This window comes from Anabrus simplex, chromosome 1, assembly GCF_040414725.1.
Source record: "Anabrus simplex isolate iqAnaSimp1 chromosome 1, ASM4041472v1, whole genome shotgun sequence".
Taxonomy (NCBI): Eukaryota; Metazoa; Arthropoda; class Insecta; order Orthoptera; family Tettigoniidae; genus Anabrus; species Anabrus simplex.
In genome coordinates, this window is record NC_090265.1 from 1,196,176,950 (window position 1) to 1,196,200,212 (window position 23,263).

Here is a 23,263-nt window from a genome sequence, read left to right on the forward strand (position 1 = left end):
TGTAATGAATGAATCATATATATAGGGTAGTAGTACGATGGGGTCGCCACTCCCAAAGTGATTTGTTAATGACTGATAGATTCTATGAAATGAGAATGGAGAGTGTTTCTGGAATGAAAGATGACAGGGAAAACCGGAGTACCCAGAGATAAACCTGTTCCGCCTCCGCTTTGTCCAGCACAAATCTCACATGGAGCGACCAAGATTTGAACAACAGTATCCAGCGGTGAGAGGCCAACGCGCTGCCGTCTGAGCCACAGATATAACAGCAAAAAAATGACTGGATGAAAAATAAAGTTTGTTGCCATGTCCAAGAAATCTTTCACAGCTTATCCCCCGAGCAATGCCATAATTTCACTGCGGCTCGCAAATTGAGCATCACGTTCACGGCTGTAATTCACTTCCTCCCGCTTCCTAGAAATGTACAAATTAATCCAGTATATTAGTTCATCGACCATCTCAGCGTTTATCAATGGCATGAAACATTCAATTTCTGTAGATACCATTCTCACCTCCCCTTCTGGTCCTGGCAATATTTTTACAATATTCCTTGCTTTTATCCTCGAAGTAAGTTTTGAAAAGTCCATCGTGGACCACATTGTTCCTCCATCTCTCCCGAAGATAAATTCCCTTTCGTTATCGTCTTCATGGATCTCACTCTCCGAATCGGCCTCTTGCTCCGTATCACTGTTATGGTCCTGATCCAAAACATTTATAATTTCCTCCTTTCCATCCGAAAAATCTGAGGCAGAGTCCTCCATTTCATCGGACAATTGGCTCAAAATGTCAGGTATGTCTTCATCATTGACAAAACGAGACTTGTACAATAGAAATATACTACATGTAATTATGCCTGACTTTGCCTAAGTACCCAAAAAGTACAGAGAAAAGGAAATTTTAAAGAAATAAATTTTACTTACATGACCAGGCGCGTGGTTGATTTTATCAATCAACTTCAGGTACTAAGAGTTCCCTCGAAATAATTACACATGTATCGCTTCCACTGTTGTCGAAACTCGACTGAACTGAAGGTCAAGAGTGAAAGCAAAGGTATTAGTTGCGAGGTGGTGAAAGACTGACAGGTCTAGGTATTACGGCGTGAAATAGTGCGCTGGTTGACAAAAACAATCAGCATGCCCACTCTAGGGTTAAGTAACACAAATTTAGTATTTCAATATTATCATAAACGATTATGTTATCGAACAGATGTTGCACCTTACATGCGTAAAGCCATGGGTGCTTTTGGGATTGCCTATTACTATTTTCATCCTAATATAAGACTGGGAATTTCACGTTTTTGTGTTAAAATGTTATAAAAACCGCAGTCGTTTTATTTGCGCACATTACGTAGGTGCTTTGATAAGTTCTCGGAATGTACTAGAATTAAGTATCTTACCTCGGTGGAATTGCTTTTATTTTTCAACATAGTCTCCCTGTAGACTAATGCATTTGGTCCAAATGCCTTGATCCCATCTTGAAAATAAGATTCCTCCAGGCCTGCAAAATGCCTCTCCAATTCGGCTGTCAGTTCTTCCCTTGTAGAAAATCTCCGTCCACCGAGAAAAATTTTCGGCTTGGGGTATATATGAAAGTCTGATGGTGCCAAATCAGGTGAATAAGGTGGATGTGGCAACAATTCGTACCCCAGTTCATGACGTTTTGCCATGGCAATAACACTTGTGTGCGGCGGAGCATTGTCCTGATGAAAGATGACCTTTTACCTTGCCAAACCAGGCCTTGTTTCGCGTATCTTTTCCTGTATTTGGTCGAGGAGGTTTGCATAGTATTGCCCCGTAATTGTTTGGCCAGTAGGAAGATAATCCATCAGCAGAATGCCTTTGCATCCCAGAAAACTGAGGCCATGACCTTTCCGGCCGAACGCACTGCCTTAGCTTTATTTGGTGGTGGTGAATCAGCATATTTCCACTGCTTTGACTGTTGTTTTGTCTTTGGGGTATAGTAGTGGACCCAAGTTTCATCTGTAGTCACAAACTGGTGCAAAGAATCTTGTTGGTTGCACTGAAAATGGGCCAGACTTTGTTCGGACATTTCCAGTTTGGTGCGTTTATTGTCCAATGTCAAGAGCCCCGGCACCCATCTTGCAGATAATTTTGTCATACCCAATTCTTCGGTTAAAATATAATATACCCATTCAGAAGACATCCCTACAGCGTCAGCAATCTCCCGCACTTTCAGTTGATGATACTCCATGACCATTTTATGCACTTTTGCAATAAACTCTGGGGGTCGTAACACTTTTTGGCCGTCCACTACGCGGATCATCATCCAAGTTCTCCTGACCAAATTTAAACTCGCTGGTGCACTTGGCAACAGTTGAAAATGAAGGAGCAGAGTCCTCCAGTGTGTTCTGAAAGTCGGGATGAATTTCCTTTGCTTTCATACCTTTCTTTACAAAGTATTTAATCACGGCTCTAATCTCAGTTTTTTCTATTGTCACAAATCACTACGCGGGAACAACAACAGAGAGTCATCACTACCACACTCTTGCAGCTAGAGCACTGACGCGCCATGTGTTCACTCACAAAGGATGTGTGATTATTGCGCGGGAACCTCATTGTTCTAGCACTGACATCTAGCGGTGATTCCGAGAACTTTTCAAACCGTCTCGTAGATCTCTTTTTGGTGGTATTTGCCCATGCAGATGTGATCCAGTTGCCATCGGTCATTGACATAATCTTTCTTCATGCTCTTCTTAAATTAAATCTGCCATTCTGCTTATCCTTTTAATAATTTCAATATTAATTTCTAAGCATACAAATAAAATTTGTATACATAATATTTTCATGAAAGTAGATGCTGATTTGAACAAGTTATGACATCACATTGTACTGGTAGTATTCCCTTACTCTTTGCTATTGATAATCTTACATTTCAGCCCAGACCGCCAAGTGCTCCATCTTAATCCAATATCCATGGGAAAATGGTTCAGTATGTTTTTGCCAGAATGATTGAACGATAGAGACCCCATGGTGGAATGTAAGGTACCGTAAACAGAGGGGTGAAAAATAAGAAAGTGTGGCAATTATAGAATAAGGATAAAATGGAGGATATTAGAAGAAAGTATTGCAAAATTAAAAGAAGGTACAAAAATGTAGTAAGTGAAGAAAAGAAGAAAGGCAGGGAATGAGTTATACAAGAGTTGAAATGGGATGTGTGCAGTGTTAAAAGGATGCTATATGGACTTGTAAGAAGGAAAGGAAAGAGTCTACTCAAAGTAACTGAATGGGGAAAAAGGAGAGGTAATAATACAACCAGAGGAAATAAGGAAATATGTAAGGATTACTTTCATGAACTCTTGAATGTGGTAATGGGTGTAGATAAGATGATAGACGTAGGGTGTGAGGCGACAGAATCGAAGAGTGAAATCACACTGGAAGAGGTAGCAACTGCTGTCAAAGAAATGAACATGGGAAAAGCAGTGGGATTGGATTAATTTTATGTGGAATGATTAAAGCAGCTGGACCTCTTGGTCTACAATGACAGTATAGGCTATTTAGAAGTATTTGGAAAGAAAAATTGGTACCACATGGCTTGAGTAAAGGAGTAATAATACAGTACCTATATTTTAGAAGGGAAAAATAAGATGCGTGATAATTAATGAGCAATCTTACTCATACCTTGGATAGCAAAAATATTTGAAAGGTTACTACAAAAGAGAATGAGAAGAAAGGTGGAAGGACAGTTACAAGAAGAGCACATGACTTTCAAAATGTAAGATCAACACTACCCTCCATCTTCATTGCAAGAAGTTAATGGAAAAAATTGGGAATGTGGAAGAGGTATGACATTCCTTGTGTTAGAAAACGCTTATGATAGCATACCCAGAGCAAAGGTATGGAATGTAATGCCACATAAAGGATTTGGGAAACCAATTATGGAATATGTGCAAATGCAGTGTACAGAAATTGTTGCAGCAGTGTTGTGATGCACATGGGGAGAACAGAATGAAATAGGAATATGACAATGAAGTGTAAGTATGCTGTCACTACTATTATTCATAATGAAGTTAATGCTGTTTGCAGATGATTTTATGTTGTGAGGAGCAAACAGAAAGTACAAGGAAAACTTGACATGCTGAGTGAGATTTATTGCAAATTGCAAATTATGGAATGAAAATCAATGTGGAAAAGAATAAGACAGTGACTAGTGGAGAAAGGGAAGGGAAAATAAATATAAAAATAAAGTGACAAAATCTTGAAATTGTGGAGAGCTTAAATTACTTACGAAGCGAACTGATGCAGGGTGCAGAGTTGGAAATGGGGATCAGAAAATGGGGAAATGCATTCTACCAGAGTATTAGAAGCTTTTTATGGAGGAAGAAAGTATGAATTAAGCGTAAAGAGGGGATATATAAGATGTATTGTTGCCCAATACTGAAATATGCAGCAGAGACCTGGGCACTGACACAAAGACAGGAGAACAAAATCCAGGCCAATGAAATTGAATTTTTAAGAAGTATGATAGGAAAGACAAGAAAGGACAGAGTAAGAAATGAGGTTGTCAGGAAGGAGATCAGAGTAGAAGAGGTTGTCAGGAAGGAGATCAGAGTGGAAGAGCTTTATGACAGAATGGAGAGGGTTAGATGGTTTGGATTCATTAAGAGAATGGAATGGGGAAGTATGCCAAAGCCGATGATGGTGACTGGATAGAAAGGAGCGGCAAGAAGTAGACCCAGTGTGGTTGAAAACTATCAAGAATGGTATAATTAGATGCGGTATTGGGAAGAGTACAAGAATAAAGTAGTTGGGTTCGATTGCAGTTACCTGAAAAATATTTTACAGATTTATGATTACAAATTACTTTCTCAACATCAGTAAAATTACAATTACTTGAACTCTAGTCTGAAAGATATCATTTATTTTTTCACATAGGGCTGGAATAATACAGAAATTTGCAAGAAAAATATATTACCTCATTTTGTGTTTTTCTTTTTTTAGTATAGAGGCATGAAGGGCTATGGCTATCATCACCAGGTGAGATAAACATGATAGCTTGGAACTTTTGAAATTATCTTTTTCCTATGAAATTCCAAATAATTTGCAAATTGGGACAAGGGGAGTACATCTTGCATTTACTAAAAAGAATTCCTGCATTTCATTTTATGAATGCCGTTGGAATACGTTTGGAAGTACTGGAAAGGTAAGAAAGTTCCTTAACCAGCACTGGTGAAGCTACTGGTTCTGCCATAGAACTGACAAGGTTATTGTCACGATCATTTATTTTTCCCTGTTTTTGTTTCAATGCGGTTTATATAAATTACTAGAATGTAACGATTACTATTCATAGAATGTAACGATTACTGTTTCATTGTAAGAAGTATATTACAAGTAAAAATTACTTAAAAAGTGTTAAAAATTAATGTATTACATATATGCAGTTACTTCTTAACTCTGATTAGAAGAAACCTGGATTGGTACACAGTTACAGGGGACAATGATGCTTAGATAGTGTGTCGTAATCACAAAGACGCACACAGGAGATGCTGTTACAGTAATTGTGTACACTGTTTTATTTACAAATTATATACACATTATACACACACATTAATATACCACCATTTTGAACAAAACACTTCACTGCTACATTAGCATGTCAACCAACTACTAACACCACAAAATTACAACATAATTTCACACACTGAATTCAACTAGCGACTTTTGCTAACTCAGGTACACTACCCACGGCACTCTCTTTATACACCTTGCCTGGCCAGGCTTCTAGAAAAGTATGACACAAGTTTTCTCGTATCTTCTCGAGTCTCCAATAACCTATGTACAAATGGATGGAACATTCTATAAAACTCTAGTGACAAAAGGTGCATTGTTCTGGACTCTTACCCTGTGTTGCACAGCATTACGTAGGATTTATACATCATATTTACAGGTAATAATAAATTATATACTATTAAGTACATTACATAAAGTCGTATTAATATACGTACACCAGATGTATTGTGACATAACCTCACGTGTTTTGTTAGACAAGACAGATCATACAACACACAAATAATAAATAATACGACCATGATTTATACCAAATAAAGTCTTCCAAGATGGCGACTACTGTGTGTGAGTCTGTGATATCCGTAGTAGATAATGGTGTAAGATGCAGTGAAAAATGTGGCAAATGCAGAAGAGTAGTTAAAAATGGGATTCTGTGTCGTAAGTGTGATAAATGGTACCATTTTCGTTGTGCAAATATTGTAAATAGGACTGATATTGAAGAAAGTGAGTGGCTGTGTCCCGAGTGTAAAGAAACTGATAGTGAGGCAGAACAACAAGAAAGAGAGACTTACGAAACTATAATTAAGATTTTAGGAGTGCTACAAGAAGACTTATGCGCTCTGAAACGTGAAAATGAAAGCTTAAAGGACAGGATAAAGAAACTGGAAGATAAAGAAGACGTTGGAGAAGAAAGATCGCCGTGGACGGAAGTGACGCATAGCCATTTTAGGCCTAATGTTAAACATGGGAGAAACTACGTACAACTTAAAACCGGGAAAAAACTCTTTGCAGTGCCAAAATAGATTTCAGTTATTGCAGCAAGTTCCAGAAGAAGACACACCAAGTTTTCCAAATAATTTTAAATCCAGTGGAGGTAAGCTACAGAAGAAGAAAACCAACCGAAAGTCATGATCGCCAAAGATTCATCTCTACGCAGACAGTCAAGGACGGGGTATGGCAGAAGGCATCAAGGATGAGCTGCAGAATCCAGAGACTGAGGTTTTAGGACTAACAAAACCAGGTGCCAAAACTGAAGACGTGCTTTCAAGTTGTGATCCTGTGTTAGAGAAGGACAATTATGTGGTGATTGTGAGTGGTACAAATGACATTGCTGCTAATGAAGGTGAGGAACTAATTACGACTCTCAGAGGTAAGATTTCCAAACTACCTGACTCAAAAGTAATTGTAGTTAATGTACCACCCAGGTATGACCTTTTAGAGGACTCATGTGTGAACAAAGCTGTACATGATGTAAATAAAAAAATCAAGAGATTATGTAAGAGTTTTAGAAATGTCTATGTAGTAGATACTTTAGGTCTTGGCAGGCAAATGTTCACTAGACATGGGTTACATCTAAATGGTAATGGAAAAGCAACTCTCTGTAGACAAATTGCTACAATTATCAACAGAGATTTGCAAACTAATCTGTACTTAAGAAAACCCATACCACTAAACTGGCACATACAGGGAAACTTGCCAGAAAACCCAGACCCTTAAATCAAGATCTATGTACAAGGATCTGGGTTCCAGGGAAGTTCTCAACTCATGAGTCAAACGTTACCCAATTGCAACAGTCAAGTTTTAGAGAGGAAGGAGGTCTGAGATTGCTCTTAGTAAACTGTCAGAGTGTAGTAAATAAACAATTAAAATTCGGTACATTGATGGAATCTTATGAGATGGATGTGGTGATAGGAGTGGAATCGTGGTTGAGAGAAGGGGTGGGTAATACAGAAGTATTTCCAGAAGGGTATACAGTCTATCGTAGAGACCGAGAAGATAAAAAGGGAGGAGGGGTATTTATTCTGGTGAAGGAAACTTACTGTTCACATGAATGGTTTACTGATGAAAGGGATGAAATATTAGGGATAAAATTAGTTTGTGATAATATGAAGGAGGCGGGAATTATAGGAACATATAGGCCTGGAAGAGAGGAAAGAGACATGGAAATATTTGAGAAAATAATAGATTATACTCATAAAAACAATAATGATATGGTAATAATTGGGGGAGATCTAAACTTGCCTGAAGTTGATTGGAATGGAGCTGCAAGTGAAGCCCATGAACAGAAACTGGCAAATATGTTAATTTGGGAGGGAGGATTTACACAAGTAGTACAAGAACCAACTCGTCTCAATAACTTACTAGATGTATTCTTGGTTAAATCATGGGAAATTGTTGAAAAAACTGAGGTAATTGAAGGAATAGGTGACCATAAGGCTGTAATGATGGATGTAGGACTCGTACCAAAAATGCTTAATAAGAGGGTCACAAAAGACAAGAAATTATACAGAAAAACTAAAGTTGATGAATTTGGGACTTACCTTAAATCACAATTCAGTTGTTGGATAAGTGAAGGGAATAATGTGGATACACTTTGGGCTAAGTTTAAAGGAATCATTTGGGAAGGAGAGAAGAGATTTGTACCTGTTAAGAAGGGTAAAATGACCTCAGGCCCTGTTTATTACACAAGGGAAATAAGAAAATTAAAAAGAAAATGTAGAATAGTAAACAGGAAAATCAAAGAAGGCAGAGAGAATAAAGAAACTAGAAAAAAGCTGATGAGGGAACTGAATAGAGTGAAAAAGGAAGCAAAAGAGAATTATATGAATGGCATTCTTCAAGAGGGTAATGACCACAAAGGGAAATGGAAAAAAGCTGTATTCACATATTAGGAATCAAAAAGGAAAAGGAATCGAAATTCCTACAATGGTGGGAGAAGGGCGTGAACACTATTTAACAGATACTGAGAAAGCAAACCTCTTTAGTAGGGAATTCAGAGATTCAGTAGAAGATTGCCAGGACTTGGAAACCGTAACAGAAGATAGAGAGGGAGAGAAACACAGGGATAAAAGAAGCTTCTCATTCACAAATGAAGATATTTTCAGAGAAATTCAACTTCTTCAGCAAGGAAAAACAGCAGGAAGTGATCAAATTACTGGGGAGGTATTAAAGACAATGGGGTGGTATATAGTGCCTTATTTAAAATTTCTCTTTGACTATGTCATAAATAATAGTGTAATACTAAAGGAATGGAATGAATCTATAATAATACCAAGTTATAAAGGAAAGGGTGATAAAAGGAAACCAGAGAACTACAGACCAATCAGCCTGACCAGTATAGTTTGTAAAATACTGGAGAGTTTAATAGCAAAGTACATCAGAGGGATATGTGATAATAAAAATTGGATCATGAGGAGCCAGTATGGATTTAGAAAGAAATTTTCTTGCGAGGCACAACTGGTGGGATTTCAGCAGGACATATCAGATCAGTTAGATTCAGGAGGCCAGTTAGATTGCATAGCCATAGATCTTTCCAAAGCCTTTGATAGAGTGGAACATGGAATATTATTAAAGAAATTGGAGGGAATAGGATTGGACGTAAGGGTTATACGTTGGATAAGAACCTTTCTAAATTCAAGGGTTCAGAAAGTCAAAGTAGGAAATAATATATCACAGGAAGAGTAAGTTTGGAAGGGAATTGCACAGGGTAGTATAATCGGTCCGTTACTTTTCTTAATGTACGCAAATGATTTAGGGAACAATATAACATCGAAAATAAGATTGTATGCAGATGACATAATTGTTTATAGGGAAATAAATAACATTGAGGATTGTTCAGAATTACAAAGGGACCTTGAGAGTATCCAAGAATGGGTTGAAGAAAATAATATGAAGATTAATGGAGGCAAATCAACTGTTACAACATTTACAAACAGGAGCTTTAAAACTGAATTTGAATATACTTTGGATCAGGTAGTTATCCCAAAAGATGGCAAGTGCAAATACTTAGGTGTGAGATTTGAAATTAATTTGCACTGGAAGGGTCATGTTGATGACATTGTTGGGAAAGCATACAGATCGTTACATGTCATAATGAGGCTACTTAAAGGATGCAACAAAGAATTAAAAGAAAAAAGTTACTTAAGTATGGTTCGTCCATTATTGGAATATGCAAACAGTGTTTGGGAGCCTCACCAATATTACCTAATAAAAGAACTAGATGGTGTGCAGAGGAAAGCAGCAAGGTTTGTAACAGGGGATTTCAGGAGGAAGAGTAGTGTATCAGAAATGTTAAAGGAACTTGGGTGAGAAACTTTAAGTAAGAGAAGGGAGAAAACTAGACTTATAGAATTATATAGAGCCTATACAGGAGAAGCAGCATGGAGAGATATCCGTGAGAGGCTTCAGTTGGAAAATAATTATTTTGGTAGAACTGACCACAAGTACAAAATTAGAAGGAATTTTAGCAGAAGCAATTGGGGTAAATTTTCTTTCATTGGGAAGGGCGTGAAGGAGTGGAACAGTTTACCAGGGGTAGTGTTTGATCCTTTTCCAAAATCTGTACAGATATTCAAGAAGAGAATAAACAACAACAGAGATAATAAATTAAATGTTGGAGGGCATTCGACCAGTGCAGGATATTGTAAATAAAAAATGTGTGTGATTAAATTAATTCCATCCCCTGGTCTAAGGAGTTTGGACAGCCCAAGTAGGGGACTGCCTGTAGGGGTGAAGTACAGTGGGGACTTTGAGGGCCCTGGGACCGCTACAGTAGCTATGAAGGCCCTTCAGGAACTCTGAAAAGTGGTGGCAAAAGGGGCTCTGGTTAAGACGCAGCAGGTCGTTATGCTACTTAGGTTCCAAAATGGGTAAAATATAAATATGTAAATAAATTCAATGTTAATTTTAATCATATACCAGTTGTATAGTATTATTAGAAGTAATTTCACATACCGTACTGTATATGAGTTGACTATGTTTGTAAGATATTATAAGTAGAATTGTAAACAATATAAATTTATTAAGGATGATGTGTGTGTTTCATAGAAAAAATTATTAGCGTAAATTGTATAATATTGTATTCTAGGAAAATTTTCTTCGTCTCCTGTTAATTTAAAATTTAGTGCTTGACAATAATGTATTTAGCGTACCATTTGCCGCCGAGGTAGACATCTCATTTGAAAATAAAGAGATTTTGATTTGATTTTGAAGTCTGTATATAACCTCTTATACATAACTACGTAGATAATAATAATGATAGACTTAAACAACTTCGTACCCAACCTCAAATAATAATAATAATAATAATAATAATAATAATAATAATAATAATAATAATAATAATAATAATAAATACCTATCAATCGAGTGATATTTTCACTATTTACCCATGGGATTAGAGAATTGTTTCCAAGTTATACTAGTCCATTACACTTGCACCATTAACTCTGATTAAAAGAAACGTGGATTGGTACGCAGTTATAGAGGAATAATGGTGATTGGATAGAGGAAGATGAAAAGATGCCAGAAACATACCAACCTGGTGGGAGCTGGACAAGGGAATTTTATGATGGTGATGAGTAAAAATCTGTAATGAGGGATAAAGCTTTTCGAGGATGTTAAACTGGGTAGGACAATAAATAAGTCACAGGATTGTGAGCGACTTCAAAAGTACTTCTACAATATTGTGAGATGGACAGCAGACAATGGTATGTTGGTAAAGGGGGTGAAAAGTCAGTTTGTGAGTTTCACCAAGACAAAAGATTCTCTGAGTTTTAATTACTGTGTTCATGGGGGTGAAAGTACCTCATGGGGATAACTGTAGGTACCTAGGTGTTAATATAAGGAAAGATCTTGATTGGGGTAATCAAATAAACAGGATGGTTACAGATTTCTTCATATGGTTATGAGGGTATTTAGGGGTTGTGGTAATGATGTAAAGTGAGAGGGCATATTAGTCTCTGATATGACCAGAATTAGAGAATGGTTCCAGTTATATGGGACCTTCAACAGAATTACTTGATTCAAGAACTGGAAAATGTCTAAAGAAATGCGTGATAATTTGTTGCGGATAATTTCTGACAGAAGAGTATTGTTACAAAACTATTGCAAATTTTGGGTTAGGAACCCTTAGGAATAAGGAGACAAACTGCTCGACTATGCGGTATGTATTACATGTTAAAAACTTAATTGTTGATCCATATTGACAGTAAGATACTTCAAAATAAAAAGACAAAGGTTTTCACCTTTTCAGTACATAATATAATCATGTTAGCAATTACAGTAATATAAAAAATATTTGCAGGAAATGTTTCGTCGTTTTAAGACATCATCAGCCACTTATTTCCAGCATGGATTAAAAATAGCATGTAAAAGCAGCAAAGAATTGCCATACACTCATGATTACTATAAATTACAAACATGCTCTTACGTCCACTAAAATCAGAAAAAATATAATGCATAAAAACACTTAGTCTTTAAGAAACAGAAAAAATACACATACACTTGTTCTGGCTATATTTTAATATACACTTTTTTAAATCTATGAGGTAGAATTGTCCTTACAGAATTGGTCTTGTTTTGAATCATTTTTCATAATAATCTTGCAGATGATTCTAGTATTGCAACAGTGTGCCTTGTGCACCAAGGAACTTGATCAGTAGATGGAGGGGGAAGAGAAAGGAGAAAGGGAATACGCATTAGCAGGTGAAGTATAGGGAAGGGGTTGTTTAGTTACAAGGAATCCAGCTTGATTAGTTCTGAGCAAATCAAGGAAGGAAGGGATTTGGTCTTATAAAGGACTTTTATTTTCTAAAATGTCATTTAAATTGAAATTATTATGAAACTGATCCAAAGATATTTTCTGTGATGTTCATGAGGTTGCGTTTGCTAACCCATTGCAAATTGGCAATATCTTGATTGAATTGGAGGAGTGCCCGGCTTCGCTCATATGAATACTCATGGAGGAAAACTTACGATGCTTTCCAGCATTAACATGTTCCAGGTGTCAGGTTGTAAAACGAATTCTTACATTGGGCCTAGGTAAACTTATGCAGTATATGCCTGAACCAGAAAAAAGGATCACTGTTAGAATTTATAACATTGTGATTAAAAAACAAATGGCAAATAGCATTACAGGTCAAAAAAGACACTTGAAAATCATGCTTCTTAAATAAATTTGTTACTTGAAAAATACCAGGAAGATATGAGTGAAGGTTGCATATTTAAGTTTTTTATGTGACTCAGGAACCAACATAGAGCATTCTTCTTTTACAAATTTTTCCAATAATTCTGTTGGTGTTGATTCTAAACCCATTAAACTTAGCCAAGTTGCTTACAAATTGCGATTCTTTATTCAACTTTTTGCGTAAAAGGGGCAAGTTAAACGCACGATAAGTGAAGCTATGATAAGCTGCTCTATTTTTTGAGTGCCGATATGCAGAGAAGTAATTCTTAGTAGTAATAGGTGAGAAAGTGGCTTTCTATAAACCTTATCTAGGCAAACTAATCTTATTGTCATATAATGGTGATATCAAGGAAATTGAGAGAATTATCAATTTCATCTTCAACTGTATTTTTTGATAGTAGGGTCCAATGAGTTAAGAAATTTGAGAATATTACAGCTACTGTTTAAACGTTGGTCTATCACTATGAACCTGTCATCTACGTAACAGACCCACAATTCCAGACCCTGTATTTGTTTAATAATCTTGGTATGTTCCAAATGGTCCAGATAGTCGTTGGCCACCATTGGAAGACCTTTCTGTTGATATACTTTTTGTTTAAAACTGAAATAGTTGTTGAACACAAATTTGGGAATTCTTATGAAATCATTGATCTCTGGCTTAGTGATATGACCTTGATTCACAAATTATTCTAGATGATATCTACTGTTTCCTTAACCGGGATATTGGAACGTGGTTGCCGCACGTCCTTGCTGAAACTTTCCTGCCCGCCATGCTACTGTACAGTATGGGAGGGCGTTATTCCCAAGGGCTTCCACCAATTTACTGTGACATTCTCTCGCATTTCTCCCCCAAGAACGGCTGTTTTGATGTGTGTAAGCTGCTCAACATGGGTTACTTCCATCTCACATGACGCTCGCCACAAAACTGATTTCACAGCACGCTCTGTATTACTACCAGCAATCACAGAGCCATTTGTTGTCATGAATCCACACTATGCCTGCATACCTTCCATACAACAAACAGCAGTTGATGATCCACTCTCATATCTACAAGAAAATAGTTCCAATGACTTTTGCCCCAACTCTTGTATATAACTTACAAGAAATCATTTGTTCACTCGGCTCGATGTTCTTGACTCCAGTGATTTAAAATGTGGGAAAGATGGGGATTTGCTTTGTTCAGCAATTAAGAACATTAAAGAAAAAGCTTAGTTTTGTTAGGTCATGTACGTTTTAAAGACAACTACATTATTAGCTTTTGCTTGGTAGCCTGTATTTAGTAGGGAGCTATCTACCCATGATATTGTGGTTCTCTTTGCTTAAAGTTTTACTACTATGCTCTTTTTGTGCATATAGGTCCTTCTTGCTAATGTCTCGAGTATGAAGTCTCTCTTTCGTAGTCTGTGGTAAATCTTAAAATATGATTTTTATTTTCACCGATATTCATAATTATTGTTCAAAGGACTTGAAGATCTTCACTTAGATGAACGTCGTCATTTTAATTTTCCCTTGTCCAGCTCCTGCTAGGTTCGGGTGTTGATGGTATACCATCACTCATATTTAGGCTATTATTATGATGGGGTCATCATTGCCAAACATGAATGTATAATGCAATATTTAAGCATTCGTAATATTATGATGCATCAGAAGGGGTCAAGTTCTCAGGTGTATCAAGCTCGATGTTATTCTGTAATGCCATTAGGACACTGTAGTTGGCTCATCAGCTTGGTTGATGGGGTCACATCATTATTTTCTACAAGAGGTAGATGCACCTATGCCTGACCTTGTACCTATAGCTGACAGCCTAACTTAAGGTATAGAAAAGTGAGAATTGCTCCACTCATAGTTAATTTCTTTTTTTGTATCAGTTTGTAGTTCAAATGTTTCCCTTTGGAAGAAAAATGAGTTGGCAGTAATGAAAGTTATAAACTAGATCTGCAAATCCTTTGTATGAAGGGGAGCATCAAAAAACAAAGTTTGGAGGGAACCTTAGCATTTTTCATAAGAATGCAAGTAAATACGGTATTATGTTTTGTTTATTGGATTCTGTAAGCTAAATCAATGTTTGATAGTATGTTCAACAAATGTGTATGAGCTCTATATGGTGGTTGAAGTGAAAGTTATAAATTATCACATAAATTATGGAGGATCAGCCATTGGTACACCATAGTGGGACCTTATACCTATACCTGACACTTATGTCAGTTGAGGATACAAAAAATGATTTTGATATGTTTCAAATTAGAAACAGTCAGTTTATATTAGCTAGACATAAATATGGTGCCCATGATCGTTAAGGCGCCAAGTCTGTGTTGTCCGACACCGTGGTAAGTTGGTTCAAGTCCCGTTGACAAAAAGATTTCACCATCAGAATGTTTGCAGCAGCGTAGGAAAGGTGGTGGTATACAATTTCTAATCACCAGATTGGGCGCCAAATGCCTGGATTAAATTCCAAACATATCCGCAGTGCTCATATGGAGCAAGGGCATATGACGCTGTTGATGTTGATTCGTTCACCGGATGGGGATGTGGAGCCTTGAGCAGACCCCTTGGTGCGTTTCAACAGGAGTAGGCTATGTGCCGGCACCAGGTTTCACCTTTTCCCTTCCTGCTTTCATATACCACATCATTCGAAAAACTCCTCTCAAAAACTCTGATGAGGTAGGTGTCAGGAAGGGCATCTGCTTATTAAAAACTATCTACAAAGATTCATTTTTGTTCATGTCTGACCCTGTAGGTAAACTGGACAAAGATTGGACATACGTACATATTTACATACACACTAGCTAGATATAATATTTCTTTTTATGTGGTTCTCCAATAAGGGAACCTAAAGCTGATAGGGATTCTGAGATCAACAGGTATTGACTCCGGTTACTTACGTATAATCAGTAACCTGTACTGGAATCAGTTTGTAAATGTCAAAACTGATCAAGGAACTTCAGAAACTGCTTCGATCAGCAAGGGCGTCCGCCAGGGTTGTGTACTGTCACCTCTGTTTCTTTAAAGAAATATTGGCAGACTCCGATGGGATCAAAATTAACGGGAAAATCATCAACATCAGATATGCAGATGATACTGTTGTCATAGCTGATGACATGCCTGCCCTTCAGTGCATGATGAACTTCTTAGTTCAGCACAGTGAAGAGTTTGGATTATATGTTAATCCCTCAAAGACGAAACTGATGGTGTTCTCTAAGAAGACAGTTCGGACAAATCTTACAATAAAAGATAAAATAGTTGAGCAAGTGTCTTCTCTCAAATATCTGGATACCATCTTTGATGACCAATGTAACTCCAAACGGGAGATAATATCTAGAATTGAGCAGGCCAGAAAAAAATTCATTACCATGAAGAAATTATTTGTGAGATCAGATCTCAGTCTCCAAGTATGAATTCGTATGATCTGCTACTATATATTTTCTGTTCTCCTATATGGATGTGAAAGCTGGACTCTGGATCCAATCATAGAAAAACGTATTGATGCCTTCGAAATGTTCCTGTATCGCCATCTCTTGCAGATATCCTGGGTACCAAAAATCTCAAATGCTGAGGTCCTTCATCGGATGAAAAAGCAAAAAGAACTACTGTTCACCATAAAACAGAGGAAAACACAATACCTAGGACATATCATGAGAGGTGAGAGGTATCAGTTATTACAGCTTATTATCGAAGGAAAGATACAGGGGAAGAGATCTGTTGGGAGAAGAAGAAATTCATGACTAAAAGACCTTTGAAGATGGCACTGCTGTACTTCAGAAGTGGCATTCCATTCTGCGCTGTCAAGATCAGAGCTAGTTACGTGTTTCACCAACCTCCGCTCGGAGACAGCGTCTTAAGAAGAAGAAGAAGCTGATGCCATGTGTCATGTGGAAGTAGCTGATATAAGCCATAACCCAAAGCTGATACATGGTGTGTATATTTCAAAAATATATAAAATGGACCCTCAACAAAGTAGGCCTAAATTTTTAAAGTACCCACAGTCATCTGTGGCTGTTACATTGGATGAGGTGAAACGAGGAATGCCAGTAAATACAGCAGCTTCAAAATAAGGAATACCAATAACTGCTGTTCTGTACAAGGCTAGAGGGTGGTATCCTGCGTATAATGTACAGGATATCGGTAATGTTTAGGCTTGTCGGTGCGACGTAAAGCCCCTAGCAAAAAAAAAAAATGTTTAGGCTGTAGCTTACAAACAATGATTATTTGAATAAAGGGTAATTTAATAGATACAAAAAGGGTCAACCTTAGGAGATGAGCAACAATGAGGTGTCAGTTACAAGTACAAAAACACACATTCTAAAAAATATTTTTAACCCATTGAGGGGAATATAGTGGCGCTTCACATGATGAGAAATTTTCTACTTATATGATCATTAAAGATTTAAATATACATGAAAACAAACTGCATTCACACCACAAACTGTGGAACAAGGAATAAAATTTATTTTATTAGCATTATGAGTACATACTCATTCCGTCTGCTGAGCTGTAACATGGCCATCTCCTCGCACTTCCTCTTCAATTTCCATATCTATTTGTTCATCAGGAGCATTGCTCACAATATTGCTAATAGTACTACTAATTTCACTGAAAAATTACATTCCTAATCATCATTACTTTCTAAAAGGAGTTATATATCGGCAACTTTCAGTCATTCACCGGCAGCCATCTTGTTCACAAGCAAATCTCAAAGTCTAGAGATAGCCCACTTCAAATTAATATTACCAAGCACACTATCGATATATATTAGCAAACACCATATAACATTGGAGAGGAAGAGTCCCTGCGCAAATCACAAACGCAACTCGCTCTGAATTACGTAGTATAGTGAGAAGACGGAACAGTTCCATCGTCCGGCATTTGGTCCACCAAGACGAAGCATGGAATGGTTCTGTGGCTCTGGCCCAATGACTTAAGGGACAATTATTGATTACATAAATGAAATGAAATAAAATGCCATATAGCTGTTAGTGCCAGGAGTGTCCAAGGACAGGTTCGGCTCACCACATGCAGGTCTTTTGATTTGATGTCCGTAGGCGACATGCGCATCGTGATGAGGATGAAATGATGATGAATACAACACACACACCCAGCCCCCGAGCCAGTGGAATTAACCAATTATGGTTAAAATTCCTGACCCTGCAGTGAATCGAACGCAGAACCCTTATGACAAAAGGTCAGCACGCTAACCATTTAGCCATGGAGCCGGATGATTACATGAATGTGTACTTATTATGCATCTTGTTGGGCATAAAGAGATGATCTATCTGATGGTACATATAGATAATGTGCGATTTGTTTAGCAAATTTTTTTCCCTGGATTATGTAAAAAAAATATTGAAGTGTCAGCTACCGGTGCATCTACCTTAGGTCCTTCTTGCTAATGTCTCAAGGGTGAGGTCTTTCATAGTCTGTTGTAAACCATAAAATATGATTTTTTTTACAGGTATACATACTTGTTCAAAGGACTTGAAGATCTTCACTTAGATGAACGTATCATGCAATTTTTAAGCATTGCTAATACTATGATGCATCAGAAGGGGTCAAGTTCTCAAGTTTATCAAGCTCGACATTATTCTGTTATACCACTGGGACCCCGTAGTGGGCTCATCAGCTGGGTTGATGGGGTTACACCATTATTTGGTCTCTACAAGAGATGGCAACAACGTGAAGCAGCCTTAACAACAATAAAGAACCAGTCTTCGTCTGGGACACAACCCAGTGGTGAGTAAACTTTAGTATTGTTGACATAATTTTAATTTAATATTAATCATTGACCTGTCTCAGTCTCATCCTTGACTTTGACAATATGAAAGTGACTGAGGTATAAGGAATGCTAGTAATACCACTGTTTATGCAGCCAGTCCCTGTTATGAATGGTGTGAAAATATCGCTCATAGGGTCAGTTGGTGCATGCATTTCAGTGAGCTTGGCAGACTGATATGTAATAGCAACTGCTGGCTCGGTGAGGAAAGCAACGGGAAACTACCTCACTCCTCATTTCCCTAGTACGCCTTTTCAGTGACGCCTAGGCCATTTATGACAGCTGTTGGCGGAGCTGGAGAGGATCAAACCAGCCTTCGGGCTGAATATCCAACATACAGCACACACTTGACATGTCCACATGATTCCCTGAATATGGTTTTCTGTTCCATTTTACTGGGACATTTCCTTCCCAGTCCTAGGTCTGTTCTATCCCATTGTCACCATAAGACCTGTCTGTGTCAGTGATATGTAGAAGAAATAGGAAAGAAACTCTACATTATTGCATTTGTGCATCGAATTATTTATTTTTTACGTCAGTCTTATGTACTTGTGCTCGTGCAGTGATCTTACTTATATACATCATACATCTAGTATAAGTCCTGTTCATACCCAAGAATACAGGTTTTTCTTTGTCGGAAAAGACCGAGTTGGTGACTGCATGGTTTGGGTCTTGTAGCTGCTAGCCTGCACTCGGGAGATACTGAGTTTGAACCTCGTCAGCAGTCCTGTAGATGTTTTTCTGTGGTTTCCCGTTTTCACACCAAGCAAAATCTTCGGCTATACCTTAAGGCGATGGTCACTTCCTTCCCATTCTTATACCTTTCTGTATCAGAGTGAGACCTAAAGCAAATTGTGAAAATATAAATTATATATACAATTGAACCTGAGTTATCTGTACTACCCCCTACCGCCTATCCCTTAAAGTGCTCCTGTAACCTTCAGGGTGTGTACGGTTCATGAGGGCGATATCTAAGTAAATTAACTTGAAGGGACGGGGGATGAGAATGGATAAAACTGCAACAAAAGAGAAGCGAACAACGAATCTTGTAAAAGAGAGTTTATTGCACCTGTTATGGATGCTACTTTAGGCAAATCAAAATTGCATTTTACAATTATACAGATTCTTCGGGGTTGAACCCCTGATCAAAACATTATAAAATGTTCAAATTAGCAAGTTCTCGTAGGTGAATCTATTAATAAACTATTTAAAATGTGTTGGGTCCACCTTGTCAGTACACTTTTTATAATATAAAATTATTTATTCATTCATACATGTTTCAGGAACATTATGCATTCCCTTCATCAGTGAAGTCCAGTCTCGTAGGTGATGAGAGCACCCCCTTAAACCATCGCTGATGTGATATTATTTAAGCGTATGAAATCCTATGCACACACTTTGTTATTAAAAAAAATATCAGCAGCACAGAGAAATAAATTAACATTGAAAAACACTACCGATTTGAGTTGAAAAACCTTCAATTACAGTACAACGGCAATTATCAACATCACTGTGCTGAGAGAGTTGAACGCAGTACTTGTAAGAAACACAAGAAATCAATACAAATCATCAGCACAACTCCAACACGTATTCTGAAATACAATATACATTATACAATACTTGATGAAGACATCATCTCAGTCAGTCAGTCAGTCAGTCAGTCAATCAATCAGTCAATCCCCACTGATTGCATTTAGGGCAGTTGCTCATGTGGCATATTCCCTATCTGTTGTTTACCTAGTCATTTGTTGAATAATTGAAAAGAATTTGGAAATTTATTGAACATCTCGCTTAGTAAATTATTCCGATCCCCAACTCCTCTTCGTATAAATGAATATTTGCCCCAATTTTTCCTCTTAAATTCCAACTCTGTCTTCATATTGTGATCTTTCCTACTTTCAAAAACACCACTCAAGCTTATCTGTGTACTAATGTCATTCCACGCCATCTCTCCACTGACAGCTCAGGGCATCCCAGTTAGTCGAGCAACTCTCGTCTCCTTTCTCCCAGTTCTTCTCAGACCATGCGTTGTAACATTTTTGACATTTTTGTAACATTACTCTTTTGTTAGAAATCACCCAGAACAAATCAAGCTGCTGTTCTTTGAATTGTTTTTTTCCAGTTCTTGAATCATGTAATCCGGGTGAGGGTCCCATACACTGGAACCATACCCTGTTTCAGGTCTTACAGATATGTTCCCTCTCTTTTACATCCTTATTCATCATCATCGTCTTCATTGCCATCATCATCATCATCATAGAACCCCTTCGCCATCATTGTTCAGAAATGCCACTTACTCCCAATTACAGTAGAACCTCGATAATTCGAAATTGGTTAATTCAAAATGCCGCCTAATTCGAAGAAGCTCTCATTCCCGGAAAGACGAGATACGGTTTTGTATGTTATTTAAATTGATTTAATTCGAAATATGGATAATTTGTAATTCGAAGTACAATGTCGGCCCCATTACCGAAATTCAGACTATTCATTCAAAACTACCTTCACATTCTAAAACTACAGTAAGTTAGAGTAATTTAAATTCAAAATTTATCCGCGTCATGATAGAATGCATCTTCTGGAACATGCAGAGGTAGCTTTCTGCACTTTCACACACTTCGATGTGTCTACAGTGTGCTTCATAATTGCTAAGTTCGAGTGAAATCGGAATTCTTTTGTATTCAACGTTTGAAGGAACGCCGTAATATCACCCAGCAGGCAGTGTGCAGAGAAACAGAATCCACGAACATTGGCAATGCCAACAGTTGACGAAAAAGCGTGGTTCATATAATCAATTCGTAGGCACCGAACAATATTGTCATTTTCGATGAAACTGCATTGCTTTCTTTTAATGCCGAGCCCAAACGCTCTTATGGTTTTAAAGAAGAAGTGCCAGCCAGGAAATCATACAAGGGTGGGGGTGGGGTCATTATACTGTGTTGCAATGCACACGGAAGCGAGAGACTTCCTCCCCTTGTCATAGGAAAGTTTGATAAGCCACAATGTTTTAAGGGCGTCAGGCATTTTCCATGCAAGTACAACGCATCCAAAAATGCAAACGGTAGAGTAATCCAAAAAAATAATTCATTTGCACAGGGGAACCAGCATAGTTTAACCTCGTCTTTGAATCTTGTGATCTTTTTTCTTTCATTGCGTGAGGTTATGTTTGTCAGTGATTTATCCAAGTGCATTATTTGAATACTCTAAATGCACTTTCTTGGATGCATTTTGGAAATAGTTCTGTTACCTGGCATTTGAAAGGTTTAAACTGTCATTCAAGGTTAACTGCATGCAGTAACGGGCCTTAGAATATTTTGTAACGCAGCAAGGGTTGGCACTTCTGAATGACGAATTGGCGGTTAATTTGAAATCACGTAATTCGAAGTCCGATTTTTGAGTCCCAACGACTTCAAATTAACGAGGTTTTACTGTACCTCCTCTTCTCCCCACAGTCTCTCAGTTCATGTAGCCATCTCTTCCTAGGTCTTCCCACTGGCTTTCTTCCGTTCTATCTTGAGGCTGTCCTAAGATTCTTTAGGCCTATACCGGTATTAAATACTTGCAACCAACCTTATGTGATCCCCCAACTAGGCAGGTTCATCCTGGCTGTCCGGTGGTATTTGAAGGTTGCAAGTGATAAATATCATTGTTAATCTGTATTGAAGATACTATATGCATGAGGCTGATGCATTTGAGCACCTTCAAATACCACCAGACTGAGCCAGGATTGAAGCTGCCAAGTAGGGCTCAGAAGGCCAACGTCTCAACCGCATGGGTCACTCAGTCTGGCAATCTTAATACCAGTATGTATTGATTCACATAACATTACACTCCCAGTGTTTGTGGCCCTTGATATTTGACAAATGCCACCGTTCTATGGTTAAATGCCCTTGTCCAATTTAATCATGTCATACCAGAAGAAAAATATGAGAGTACTTTTTGTATGGTATGGATCAGGGATTGCAAAACACAGGTGTACCTACATAGTTGGGGATATGTGGGATATGGTTATGACAGCAGAGGTGGAGGTATAGATTTTGATTCCCTGAAATATATGTCCTAAGTGAGAGTTCATAATTCCAATATAAATGGTCCATTATTGGAAATAAGTCTTCCATCAAAGTCATTCTTGGTTGCCAGCATTTCATCCCAGTGTGCCAATATGAGCTCATCAGTTGGTAACCAGCACTAACACACATACCAAGATGCATGGCTAGTGCATGTAGTGGAGGCTATCTATTCAAGCTATCATTCCTCCCCTGAATGGGGAGATGGGCCACTTAGTAGGGAACACCTACTCTCTGGCCAAGAGATGTGGGAGGTTAAAGGTGAAGTGTTAGATGTGGGAGAGGATAAATGGAGGTGATAGGAGTGGGAGATTGGATTGTGGGCATCTTAGCTAGAGAGTCTAGAGGTATACACATTGTTCTGTACGGTAGTCTTTCTTTTTTTTCTCTCTTCGAGTTTGTTAATTTTTATTTTTACTAAATTAGTTTTGTTGTCTCCTACCATTTATCGTGTACTTGCACGGAAAGTACCCAATCCCTTAAAACATCATGGTTTATCAAACTTTCCTATGACAAGGGGAGAAAGTCCGAGACGTTGAAACCGGTGCCAAATAAATAATGCTGTAATTTTAAATTAGCAGCATACTTTGTATTGAAAAAAGTGGATCAATTGCACTCATCTTCTCAATCTCCATTCAGTATGGACTAAAGATGAAATTGTTAATATTAAAATCAGCTGTCCTTCCCAGATCAACTTATTTGCCATTTGTTGGTCATATTT

The 23,263-nt window shown here is 37.8% G+C and overlaps 1 protein-coding gene across 1 annotated transcript in view; it reads left to right on the forward strand.

The window, feature by feature from the left end:
• The window catches only part of nonC (serine/threonine-protein kinase Smg1), a 794,437-nt gene that overhangs the window by 490,182 nt on the left and 280,992 nt on the right, over nucleotides 1-23,263 (forward strand). The window contains 1 exon segment of the mRNA XM_068225601.1: nucleotides 18,161-18,438. Coding sequence (XP_068081702.1) covers nucleotides 18,161-18,438 — 278 coding nt within the window.